Consider the following 14,034-nt stretch of genomic DNA (forward strand, 5'->3'; position numbering starts at 1 on the left):
AGGAAACTGAGGGTTCAAGAGGTTAAAATAATTGCACAAGGGCCCCAAACTAGCCAGAGGTGCTGTGCAGGTGGGCGCTGGCAAGGACTCTGTGCCTGCTAAACCTGAAAGAAGGTTGGAGAGAGGTCAAGGAGGACCTTACAGCCCAGAGTAAATGTCTGGATTTATTTCATCAGGCAATGAAAAGTCAGCAAAGGTCCGTGAAGAAAGGAGCGGTATGATTCGAACTGTGCTTTCCTTTGGCAGAAGTCCAGGTGAGAGGCAACCAGGGCCTGAGCCAAAAATGGAGGGAGTAAGAATGGCAGAAGGAAGTCTGTTCTATCTGCTTCAGGGATAAAATCTAAGAGCTTCGTGGTTACTTGGAGGTCAAAGAGGAGAAAGAGAGAAGAAAAAAAGCCAACTCCAAAGTTTCAAACTTGAGTCACTCTGAAATGGACTTTACAAAAACAGTAAAGTCAGGGTAGAAGAGCTAGTCTGGGGAGTAGGGACGGTAACAGGAGAGAGGGGGAAGGAAGAGTGGCTTTATACTGAAACACTATCCAATCCAGTGTTGGCTGGAGACCCGTGCAGCTGGGAGTTATCATCTGAAAAGCCCCCTAAATGAGCAAAGAGAGCATCACCCTAAAGGGAGAGAGTGGACAGGATGAGAAGGTGGCTAAGGACTAATCCTCAGGGAATGCCTATGGGAACTCAGAGGGCAGAAGAAGCAGGTAACGAACAGAGGGGAGGTGCTCTACATGCATTATCTCTAAGTAAATTCTAAGAAGGCACCTGTGATAGACTGAGGTAAAGAACACCAGAGGGAGTTTCCAGACGTTGGAGAGGCATGATGGGGAATATTCAACAAACCCTACAGAGACGTGATGACAAGTGAGAACTGAGGAAAGGGCATTTTAATGACTACGTTTGCCATTTTGTCACTACTATGGAAAGATATTAAGCTTAGCAATTGTACATCAGTGTTATTTCACCTCTTCTCATAACACTGTCTACTCTTTATTCATAAAACAACATATTTTATAATTATGGGTTTATTTGCATGATTATTTGTTCATGTTTATCTCCATGTAGGCTCTAAAATCTATGGGGGCAGGAATTCTGTTTTGTTCACCACCATATATCCAGTGCCTGACATGTAGCAGATACTTTTAAATATTTCTAGAATGAATAAAGGTAACAAATGAAGATTCATAATAACTATATTTTGGATAGAAGATAAAATTAGCTCCTACTGTTGATTCTGTTTACTTTTAATATCAGGGTTGTTTTTTTTAATTTGACACAAAGTCGTATTATTAACAATAATCTCAGACATTTGTTCTTATCTCTGTCATTTCCTGGGCTCTCTTTCCTAATTTTGTAGCTTGTTTTGCCATGAGTGCCCACTTTTTCTTTCTTTTTATGAAGACCCATATGTTGGATGTAAACAATATTTGAATTTGCGCTTAAAAGGTCACTAACATGACAGATTTTTATAATGAAGTTTTGACACAATTCAGTAGTCTTATTTCTTATTCCAGCCACCTCAAAAAAAGAGAGTGCTAAGATTAGATCAACAGGTGTGTTTCTACAAGTGTGAAGGTATTGTGGCAGAGTTATGGAAAGAAAACAGAGTCCTAAGGGACAGGAAACTCCAGAAGGTTCTGAAAAATGCAAATTAGCTTTCAAAAACTGGCTTCAGAGGCAAGAGTACTGCACTGAGAGCCAGCAGACCTGGAGTCTGTTCCCAATTCATCTCTGAGATTGTAGAGACCCTCTACCTCTCATTGGTGCTATGAGATTTCTTTTACTTATTTCTAAAGTGGGGTAATGTGAACGATCTACATCTTCTAAACATGCTGAGAAGATTGAGAACTAACCTTTATTAATAAAATTATTAAGAATTTTTTTTAAATTTAAGGATCCGGGACTTCCTGGTGGTGCAGTGGTTAAGAATCCTCCTGCCAATGCAGGGGACATGTGTTCGAGCCCTGGTCCTGAAAGATTCCACACGCTGCGGAGCAACTAAGCCCGTGCGCCACAACTACTGAGCCTGTGCTCTACAGCCCGCAAGCCACAATTACTGAGCCCGCGTGCCACAACTACTGAAGCCCGCGCACCTAGAGCCTGTGCTCTACAACAAGAAAAGCCACCCTGAAATGCAACAAAGAGTAGCCCCCGCTCGCCCCAACTAGAGAAAGCCAGTGCACAGCAATGAAGACCCAAAGCAGCCAAAAAATAAATAAATAAAATAAATTAATTTAAAAGAAGAAATGGACTAAAATTATTTAAAAAAATTAAGGATCGGTGCTAATTATTTTTATTCCCTAACAAGCAATATACATAGGAATACAGCTTCTTAACTGGACCTGAGCAGCTGGAAAGATAAGGTACTACTTAGAAACAAGTTATTGGCTCTTCCTACCCCAAACTGGTATGACTTAGCATAATCTGTAGTAGAACTGTACAACAGGAGTAGAGTGAAATCCATCTTAGGATTTCCTAGCCCAATCCAGTCATTTTATACATGAGAAACTACGACCCAGAGATGAAAAGACTTGGCGACAGTCAGCTGGTGGCAGAGCTGGATCTACTTCTTGGGACTTGGGACTCCAAGTCCATAACTCACACATACAAGCCGAAGTTCTTTTCCTATAACTACATGCCCCAAGTTGCTATTACACAACGGAGTCATACTTTCATTAGCAGATGTGTCATGGCACGTGCACCTTTGCATTTTACCAAATTTCTGGAGTTAAATCACTAGGAAAGGTAAATATATCCTTCTTGCCCCCTTAAGTCCAATGCTTAGCAGAACACTCCAGGTCCTTCCTCTTTGATCTGAATGTAAAGCTTTTTCTGGAATATGGGCTATCCCGAGTACCCCTGTATCTTTATCCAGAGAAGCACAGCGATGAGGGAGAGTCTCACAGCCTGAGGATCTAGATGGCCCTGAATCTGAATTCTGGTTCACTCACTCACTGGCTGTATTGGTCCTCGGACAAGTCACTTAATCTCTCTTGAGTTTCCAGATTTTTTTTTTAATCTGTAAAAGTGGGATAATAATAGCTACTTTTCAGGTTCATTAAGAGGGTTAAAAGAATTGGTGTATGCAAAGAACCTGCTTCAGTGCTCAGAATTACTGGTTCTTGTTTTCCTCTTTTCATTTGACTAAACCAAAGTTCTCTTTTTGTCATTATTATTACCCATGACACTGTGGGTAGACTATCATTTTTAAACATCGTACAATATTTCTAGATTTTTCAAAATAATCTGGTCATCCTGCCAAAACTTCTAAACCTAAAGAAAAAAGTTTCAAAATCTTAGACTTTCCAGCAGTTTCTGTTTGTTTTGGTTTGGTTTTTTGCCAAACACAAGGCAAGATCAGGGCAAAGTTCTACATTTAGGTGAAGCACTTATCTCCCTTTTGGCAGTGGACATTTGGGCCACCGGATTTTTAATCCAGTGAGAAAAGTTAATCCGCTTCATATTACTAAGAATCCATAAACTATGAAATCCATAATCCTTCATCACAAAGTGACACAATCATGATCATTTTCAGGTTATGCTTTTGAAGAGCTCTATTTACTTTGTTCACATTTCATCTTAATGTGACTCTAAAATGCTTGGGGACCTTGCTGTCCAAGGTGATTGGAGACACGCAGCAGGGTTACTTGATATGCCCTGTTTTTACGAGGACGTCAGTCTTCCAACCACTTTGAGGCAGAAGAGAAGTGGCTGTGTACATGTATCAACAGCAGAAATCCCACTTTAGCCCAAGACAGTCTGGCATTGCTGGCAGTGGTTGCTCACAGAGAATATAGGAATGAAGCAGCAGGTTTACAGGGCTGGGGAGCAGGGAACCTAATTAGCCCAGCTCCAGGAGTGCCAAAAAGCCTATTTAATATTTTTTGCTTTTACTCTCCCAAGCCACCTAGAGGGAGAATTGCTCATAAACATCTAAATTCATTACATGGAAAGAAAAAAAAAAAGAAGAAGAAGAAGAAGGGAAAGATTACTGCATGGGGTAATCTAAAGGATGAATCTGCATCCTTTGACCTCTGCTAAGATGAGAGCCATGGAAGGGAACTTCACACATTTTAGACAGACATTAAAGGGCCATGTCTAATTATTACTTGCTAAATATTACTGAAATATATGCTGGTAGAAAGAGAATAAAGTCCAAAGACAATGCCATATTTTGAATTAAAAAAAAAAAAACCCCACTACTTGCTACTTAAAAGAGATGGCCAGAACTAGCCCCTGCTTGTTTCCGAATCACTTATTTGTTAGTGCTGGCATTCAGGTTCTGAGAGAAAACCACCATGCTCATGGGATGCTTCCATCTTCTCCATACCCCCAAACTCATCCTTCTCTTAAATGCTTTCATTCATAGTAGTGAAGAGTGCATTATGAAAAGCATCACTCGACATTTAGGAAGCTACATTTCAAAAAAGGGCCTGATAAAAAGAATTAGAAACTGTGCAAAGTATTGCAAGAGAACTTCTAATCTAATAATTAATGCTTATTCCTCATTGAATAGATACACTCACATTAGGAGACATAAATAGCCCAAGAGCCAAGAGAAGACTCTGGGCGCCCTGTCCTTCACACAGTGGGGATGGGGTCAGGGGTCTGTCCATGAAGCTACTCCACTACCTCCTTCTTTTTTTTTTTTTTTTTTTTTTTTTTGCGGTACGTGGGCCTCTCACTGTTGTGGCCTCTCCCGTTGCGGAGCACAGGCTCCGGACGCGCAGGCTCAGTGACCATGGCTCACGGGCCCAGCCACTCCGCGGCATGTGGGATCTTCCCGGACAGGGGCACGAACCCGTGGCCCCTGCATCAGCAGGCGGACTCTCTGAGCCACCAGGGAAGCCCAGTACCTCCTTCTTAACTCCCCTAACCTCTAACCCTGCACCAACGCTGGAGGAGGCTCTTCAGCACATAAGGCTCCTAGCTGCGCAATTTGAGAATCAATGAATGGATTCTAGTTCAATTGCTCATTTTATTGTTGTTCACTGAGTCTCATAGACAGAAGTGGTTGCTCAAGGTCATATTTCCCAGGTCTCCTATCATTATCATAATCATCAAGAACATTTATGAACTGCTTTCTAAACACAGGGCACTGTGATAAGCATAGGCACACAGATGGACTTCCTGTAAAGATATGAGATAAGCCAAACTCTAGCAATGAGATAACCAATGTCAATATTTCCCTCCCGAGAAGCAATATGGTTCCCAAACTATCACTGGAAGGCATTTCCTCTCAACTATTGGATGATACTATGTTAAGTTTTAATTGACTGGGTACACACCAAATATCTTGATGAAAAGTGAAAAAATAAGCCATTTCGTTTGTATACTGGTGTCAGCATTTGCCTTGTTTAGGGAAAACATAGATGTGAGCATTAGAAAATTCCTCTCTATAGGCACTGCCTTTACTTTCCCCCAGTAAAGTCAAGAGTTTTCAAAAACTTTTATTGTTTCCCACATCTTACCATAAAGAATTTCAAACATACAGCAAAGTGGAAACAATTTTAAAATGGACTCCAGTATTCCCATCACCTAGATTCTACCATTAACATTTGCTTTACTTGCTTTATGACATATCTGTCCTTCTACTCATCCTACTATCCATCCATCAATAACATTATGTCCTTGATGCATTTCAAAGTAGACTGCAGACAGAAGACAATGCTTTACTTTGAAGGAGCAGAATCAATGACTCTTCCTCTTCCTACTCCTATAAAGTTAGCTAGAGAAATTTTATTAGTTTTTTTTAAACAAAGAACAAACTCATCCTGAATTATTCACACAGATATTCAACATAGTTCGATCTACAGTCGCGGTAAAAAGTGTTGTGAATGAACTCAAGGTTTTGCCTACTTGTGTGAACCCTGGGGACATTTTCAGTACTCCTCCAAATGTTTGGCTTTGTGAAGACACAGGCTGTAGATTATAGAGCAATAAGCTCTCTGCTATAGATCATCAGGAAAAATTACCTGGAATGTTAGTAATAAATATTTTTTGTTGTTGCTTTTCTCTTTACTGTAATGTTTTTCCAATAATTCCTTGAGTAAAGAAATACAGAGATTTATATACACCAAGTCTCTCATTTATAAAGTGAGTTTTATAATACCTATGGCACAGGCCTGTCGTAAGGATCAAATGTGAAAAACAGGAAAATACTTTGTGAAGACTAAAACACTATGCACGTCTAATTTCCCATTACCATTAGTAATTGCAGTGCATCTGTAATAAAACACAGCTGAGGTAATGGTCCACACTGCTGTTTGGCTTTTTCAAATCAGTCAAAAAGATTTCAAAGGTTAAAGGGACAGCGTATTGGCAGTCGCCTTCACTCTGCCCATCAGTACATCATCTTGTCAAGGATCTAGAAGAACCTTGGTGTATATCACACAGACTTGTTTTCATTAGTAAAGTGTTTGTATTGGAAATCATCCCAGCTTTGAAACAATACTTCCATTAGCTGGGCACAGTACCTACAATTATCCATCTTATCTGACCAGTGCCAAGCTATTCTATTTACTGCATCCCATTTACCTTGGTTGTTCTGAAAGGAGAAAAGTAAGGCATTGGCTCAACATATGAGAAGGTTTGTTTCATTGAATAAACATCTACAAATGAACTTTGGGTAGAAACTCCTGCAACAAGATATCATCAGGTACCATAAATGACAAGTCTAAAGGTGATGGAATTCCTCTGTCCCTGTATGGGAAAAATTCTGTTACATAAATATCTTAAAATTTATAAGGTATAAAGCAGTGTGGCTTCCATTTTTGTGTCTCGTTGGACACAAATCAAGAAAGTGAGGAGCAAGGTCAAAACTAACTAGGGAACTAAGGAAAGAAAACTAAGCAGGGAGCTGAGTTTATCATCAACTACTGTTGAGAACCTGCCAGATCTCTGGCACGTTATTTTATCCTTAAGGGGAACTGAAGAGAAAGATTTGAAATCACCCTGACCCTCAAAAAAGCATCCATTTCACCGAGAGTCCTTTAAAGAAAACAATCAGGAGAAAGAATAATCAGAAATTGTAAGCAGATGGAAGGGGATATGCACAAAGAGAGAAATAAGCGTGGTTTGTGATTTAGTTACAAGTTATACTCGACACGGGGCATGTTTACAATGTGGACAACTGTCGAAGCAATGAGAAGATCTCTAAGAGGATACACAGAGTTACCTCGAATTCAAAATATACTTTTTATGCAGGAAAAGGAGAATCAGAGGAAAAGGCTGGCTGTGCTCAAGTGAAGGAGAGGGTCCTTGGGTCCACGAACCGCACCTGTCCGGTGCTGACAGCAAGAACTTATCTTCAATATTCCAGGATGGTTGCAGCAAGCTTTATCCTCCGATGCCGCAAAACATTCCAAACATGTAAGTAAGTTCCCTAATTAGATTCCATATTTATGAAACAAGCTTCTAATCGTATTTCTAATTTGGCATCCCATATGACACACATACTGGGAGAAAAGAAGCTGCCCAAAAGGGTCACTTTGCCCTGCTAGTGAGACTACTCATTGCAATGACAACAACAAATTGAAGTGTGTCCGTACGTACATACATGTGTTATGTTATACACAAATACACACATATATTCAACACGTATTTTTTAGGAGAAACACTTGCAAATCTGAATTTATAGCAAGGCAGATATCTAGATATTTGGGTAGAAGTTTGTATTCTAATAAAATGTTACCATGCTGTAAATCAGAACCTTGTAAATGTCTTTATTGTGCTATCTGGTAGTATTGTTTACTTCTTCTGTTCCATCCGCATGTTTTGCTTAACTGCTGATGGTGCCTCATTCATCTTACCTGACTGCCCTGGGGGAGGGGCACCTGATGATCCTCGTGGTAGACAGAGAAACACAGTCAGAACTGCCGCTCTGTTCCCAGCACATGGTTCAATGGCTATTGGTTTGGGTGCTCCCTGAAAAAGAAAACCCATTCTAAATTTGCACAGTTTACACGACACTGCTATCTTACTTTTTTCCTACTATGCTTCAGGCAGCTAAAATGTTCATTCCTAGTAGTTGAAGGCACACCATTTCTCATTTTTTAATAGTTCAGTTGAATATTTTATTGCAGTAATATGTAGTTTTTTTGTAATGGTGGTCGTTTACATTTAGAAGACATTTTTCTTGGGGCATTACATATTAGCACATAGTTTTGCAATTTTGAAAAGTACTCATTGCTTTGTTCTATTTTTGTCTTGTTTTTTTTTTTTCCCTAATAGATTTCATTTTTTAAAGAAGTCTTAGGTTTACAGCAAAATTAAGAGGAAGCTACGGAGATTTTCCATAAACCCACTGCCCCCATGCATGCACAGCCTCCCCGATCATTAACATCCCCCACCAGAGTAGCACTTGTGTACAAGCTGAGGAACCAACACTGACACATCTCTACCACCCGGAATACACAGTTTACATTAGAGTTCGCTCCTGGTGTTGTACATTCTATGGGCTTGTCAAATGTATAATGACATGTATTTTTCATTATAGTATCATATAGAGTAGTTTTCCTGCCCTAAAAATCCTTTGTGTTCTGCCTATTCATCCCTCGTCCCACCCCCAACCCCTGGAAACCACTGATCTTTTGACTGTCCCCATAGTTTTGCTTTTCCCAGAATGTCGTATAGTTGAAATCATATAGTATTTAGCTTTTTCAGATTGAATTATTTCACTTAAAAATATGCATTTAATGTTCCTCCGTGTCTTTTTTTTAATTGGAGTATAATTGCTTTACGATGTTGTGTTAGTTTCTGCTGCACAATGAAGTGAATCAGCTCTATGTATACATATATCCCTTCCCTCCCTCGGACCTCCCTCCCCCTACCCCCATCCCACCCATCTAGGTCATCACAGAGCACTGAGCTGAGCTCCCTGTGCTATACAGCAGGTTCCCACTAGCCATCTATTTTACACATGGTAATGTGTTTATGTCAAACCTAATCTCCCAATTCATCCCACCCTCCCCTTCCTCCCATGTCCACAAGTCCGTTCTCTACGTCTGCATTTCTATTCCTGCCCTGCAAATAGGTTCATCTGTACTATCTTTTTACTGTCCCTGTAGTTTTGCCTTTTCCAGAATGTCATATAGTTGAAATCATATTGTACTCAGCTTTTTCAGGTTGACTTATTTCACTTAAAAATATGCATTTAATGTTCCTCCATGTCTTTTCATTGTTTGATAGCTCATTTATTTTTAGTGCTCCATAATATTCCGTTGTCTGGATGTACCACAGTTTAGTTATCCATTCAGCTACTGAAGGACATCTTGATTGCTTCCAAATTTTGGCAATGATTAATAAAGCTGCTATAAACATTGCGTGGACATGAATTCTCAACTCCTTTGGGTAAATATTAAGGAGCATGATTGCTGCTGGATCATATGGTACCATGTGTCATTTTAACACGAAATCCTGGCACACTGTAGATGCCAACAGGCCTACATTTGAACAAATGAATGCATTTTTTTAAGGATTTCTTTTGATGTGGACCATTTTTAAAGCCTTTTTTGAATTTGTTACAATGAAACTGTTTTGGTGTTTTGGCCATGAGGTATGTGGGATCTTAGCTCCCTGACCAGGGATCAAACCCACACGCCCTGCATTGGAAGGCGAAGTCTTAACCACTGAACCACCAGGGGAAGTCCCTGAATGCATTTTAGTGTATTTGATATTTGATATGTCGTCTGTGAGCCACCAAGTTATGCAATTTCTGTTGCTTTTTCGCAACTGTTTCCTCTCACCAATGGTAACAGTTTATCTAATCAAATTATCACAATCCAAAATATTCCGTTGACATATCTTTTAAATTTTTTTCCAGTTTTATTGAGCTATAATTGACATACAGCAAGGCACACCTTTAATATCATTTCAGTGAAATACATATGTAATAATCACCCACCAATGCATTTGTATAAATAATATGACTTTAGAAATAAAGTAGAGTAAATGAATATATGATAATGATTAGAACGGTAATGCTAATATGTTATTAAATACTATGGATTAGGTATTCAAAATGCTTTACATATATTAACTTATTTAAATCTTACAACAACCCTGTAAGATGAGAACATGAAAGCAAGAAGTTAAAAGAACTTGCTCAAATTCACACAACTAGGAAGTAGCAGGGCTGGGATTTATACTCAGGTAGGCTGCTTTCTGAGTCCATGTTCTTAGCAACACAATGCAATTTATGTATCGTGAATGTACAAAAAAATCATGTACCCACACACACAAACATAAACACACGTGCAAGCACATGTGTGTGAACATACACAATCCAGGCACACCCATGTGAACAGAAACACACAGAGAATTAAGGTTTAAATACAACGTCACCTTTGAAACAATAGGAACATCATTTGGCCGAGGAATGGTGGTTTTGGCTATTTCACTCAAAAAGTGCAGGCGAGACATGGTTGACTTAAAGTAACATCTATACATAAAGGTAAAATTAAATGGAAGAGAAAATACCACTACTTTAATTATTAGAACAAATGATTCGTTTAGTCTTTTTTTTTTACTGATGTTTGAATTTTTCAGAAGGAATACAGACATATGTAGTCATCCACCTAGAATATTTTAGAATATTGCCATTTCCAGAAAGTTTAATGAGGCATTAAAGATAAAATATGTTCCCCTTCATGTAAAACTTAGACTGAAATTTCTGGTGACAACGGATTTACGTTGTTATAAAGGATTTCTCCTTTATAGCAGCATAAATCTCATGTTTTAAAATTATCCTCATACAGATACATTTTGGGAATTTTGAACATAAAGGTGAAAGTAGCCATGGTAGTAGAAGGGCATAAAAATCTTCCAAGAAAATGCTGTGAGCAATGTTGCAATACTTGTATCAAGTTACAAGATCTATGGTTCTCCCCTTTAAAGCTTACATTTAATTTAACAGACTTATTTTTGAAAATGTTAAGCCAGAATCAGCATAAGTACATAGATATTCTCCAATGATGTAAATATTTAGAGAATAGGCTTGTCATATTCCAAGGCTAAAAGAAAAACACTATGAATGTTTTGAATCGTATTTCTAGGCTACTAAAATTTATCCTAATTTAATAAATGCAAAGTATATGTAAAGGTCAATTGGTTAAAATATACTAAAGGAAAATAAAATGAATTCAGGTTTAAATGATGGCGATATATTAGAAATACCCAAATCCCTTTTAATATACCTAAGAAATAATTTATCATTTCTACCATCAGGCAAGGTTTTCTTTGTTATTTTATTCGTAGGAGCTCAACGGCACTACTCAAAATATACAAAGCCACGTTAAAATACTTGATTATAAAACTCAGAAAAGAAGAATTTCGTGATTACAAGAAAACAACACAAACAAAACAAAACCACCAGTTGAGAAACAGTGGTTCTTGGTTTACGAGATTTAGAAAAACAAGACACAATGTGAGAGTACATCTGTTGATGAATAGCTAACATTTATTAAGTGCTTACGATATGCCTCGTGCATATTGTGTGTTGTCAGGCTACCTTTCCTGCTGCTTTTAACACCAGAAGAAAAGGTTTTAAACATCAAATGCTGATGCCAAAAGCACCAACTGAAAGAAAAATTAGTAAAAAATAACTGTAAGTTTCAAGTAGAAAATGCCTTAATTATTTAATACTTTAAACTGAAGAGAGTCAGCAATGGATAGAGTATAGTAAGATATGTTGACCATGGGAAAGGAATTATGTTTGCATAAAAGCCACTTCTGTAATATCTTCTTTAATATAATTCTCTCACTCTTAATTCTACTGCTATTGCACAGAAAACATTCAAAAATTTCATTATATTGATAAGCTATATGAAACGAGATTATAATCCTATCCTGAAATCAAACTGGCTTACAACTTTGTCTATTTTTAGCTATAAAATTTTCATAAAAGGATATTAGCAAAAATATGAATTATTCATTATGATAAAAATATTAGTGACTAGCACAGCTCTTTGACACTTCTGGCAGGAATTCATATAATTTAAAAAATTATTTCCAAAGACTGTGGCAAATATCACTTTCAATAAAGTATTTTAAATAAAAAAGAAAAACACTTCATAGCACTTGAATTTTGCAAGAGAAAATAGCAAACCCCCATGAATGATATTTCTGATACCTTGAGGTTTGTCAGTTGTTTAGCAATAAATACATAACCATGAATCAAAATCATTTCACAATGACATAACATGTTCACTGAACTGTGCAATTTATCATGTATTTTCCATGGCTGCCTTTGAAAGAGATAAGGCATGGGTTTGTTTGCCCACAGCACTCAGCAAATGTGATTTACTTCTAGGCATTTTCATATTTGTTGTACCGAAAGAAGCTGGCGTTAGACCGTGCCAGAAAATATCACTGACAGTCATGTAATTAGCAGTCCTTGTTCATTGAGCACACGGAGATTTTACAAAAGGCTCGTTTTGTTCACACTAGTGTTTTTCAACCTATTGTACTTATATCTTCAAGTTCTTCTTTTTTTGGAGCAACAATTCTATGTTAAACTCTTTTCATTTTTCAGCTATTAAAGACAAGCAAATTACCAGAGAAGCTCCTGGAATCATAAGGATTTTCAAGATTACAGTTCTTAAAACTCATAATAACATGTCCTAAAAAAGGGAGGCCACTATCTGAACCTGGGATCTAGCCTGGGCAACTGCTGCTGTAAGAATCCCTGGATGTGCTGAAGATACCAACAGGCAAAGCTGGCTGCTTGCTGCTTCCTCCACTGGCCTTCCCAAAGAGTGAGTGAAGTAGTAGGCGGGTGACGCTGGAAACTAACCCCGGCAGCTAAGGATTTAAGAGAATTATCTGATGTCCTTGGACTAGTCATTGCAATTTAAGTAGGGTTTTACTTCAATGCTCTAGAACGCCAAAGATTAGAAGGATGTTATTTCCCTTCTCAAAAAACTTTCAGAACTATGGAAAAGAATCTGAAAAACAGTATATATATATATACACACACACACATATATATAACTGAATCATTTTACTGTACACCTGAAACTTTTTAAATCAACTATACTTCATTAAAAAATAAAATGAAACAGAAAGCAAAACTTTCAGTGCTGCCTCAGCAGGGCTTGCAAACTCAATTCTCTTCAAGGAACAGCTAACATTTCTTAAGTGCTTACAACATGCCTTATGCTATGCCAAATGCCTACATGGGTTTAATTCTACCACAAGAGGTAGGGGCTATTCCCATTTCATAATTTGTGAAACTGAAGCTCAGAGTTTAAATAACACAACTAAGGTTGCAGACCTAATAGGTGACCAAACCAGGATTTGGAAAACTATAGTCTATTTTCTGAGCTCGTATGACTAACCGTTATGCACACTGTCTATAATAGGTAAGAAGACTGCCTTAACTTGTAGAATAAGACAATAAAAAGCGGTCGGTACCACAGTGAGCTGAAAAGTACAAGATTTATTTAAAACATTAAATCTCAAAAATTTTGCTGCCAAAAAAACATGCCTATGTGTCAAAATGGGCTGAGAGCTGCCACTTTGTAAAATGGAGTCCAAGATGTAATTTCAGGGTTGCCAGGCTCTTGTGTCTCCCCACTCATCAAACTTTATCTTTTATTCTGCACAAGCTCCATGTTTTAGTCAATGTTAAGTGCTCACTCTTTAACGTCTGTGCCCAGGGTTTCCAGAATCTGTTCCTTCCTTCATTCATAATATTCCTACTGTCCCGGAGATCCTTCCTATAGGCCTCTAACTTTCCTAAAATTATATATCCCTCAAAGCCAACTCACCCATGAAGCTTTCCCTGGTCTGAGGTATTTAATCTCTCCCTCCTTAGTTCTTTAATTGTTACGGCCCTTTTCATTTTCCACCTTGAGTGACACTTGGGCAACTGCCCTGTCTTCCCACTGGAACAAGCTCCTTGAGGGCAGGTCCAGTTTCTTATTTATGTCTATTGGCCCTGTACTTACTTCTTCTCTTTGAAAAGCCTAAGCATGGCACCTGTGTTACCTTTTGGGGACTGATGTTTCCCAGTCTTTTACTACAGGT

The 14,034-nt window shown here is 38.2% G+C and overlaps 1 protein-coding gene across 1 annotated transcript in view; it reads right to left on the reverse strand.

The window, feature by feature from the left end:
- Positions 1-14,034, reverse strand: part of ATRNL1 (attractin like 1) — a gene marked incomplete at its 3' end in the record, with an annotated part of 683,994 nt that overhangs the window by 100,705 nt on the left and 569,255 nt on the right. Inside the window, exon 28 of the mRNA XM_082854377.1 lies at positions 7,818-7,932. Within this exon, the coding sequence (XP_082710503.1) occupies positions 7,818-7,932 (115 nt within the window). The remainder of the gene's footprint in view (positions 1-7,817; positions 7,933-14,034) is intronic.

This window comes from Leucopleurus acutus (genome assembly GCF_964270905.1).
Source record: "Leucopleurus acutus genome assembly, chromosome: 14".
In the NCBI taxonomy this organism is placed as follows: domain Eukaryota; kingdom Metazoa; phylum Chordata; class Mammalia; order Artiodactyla; family Delphinidae; genus Leucopleurus; species Leucopleurus acutus.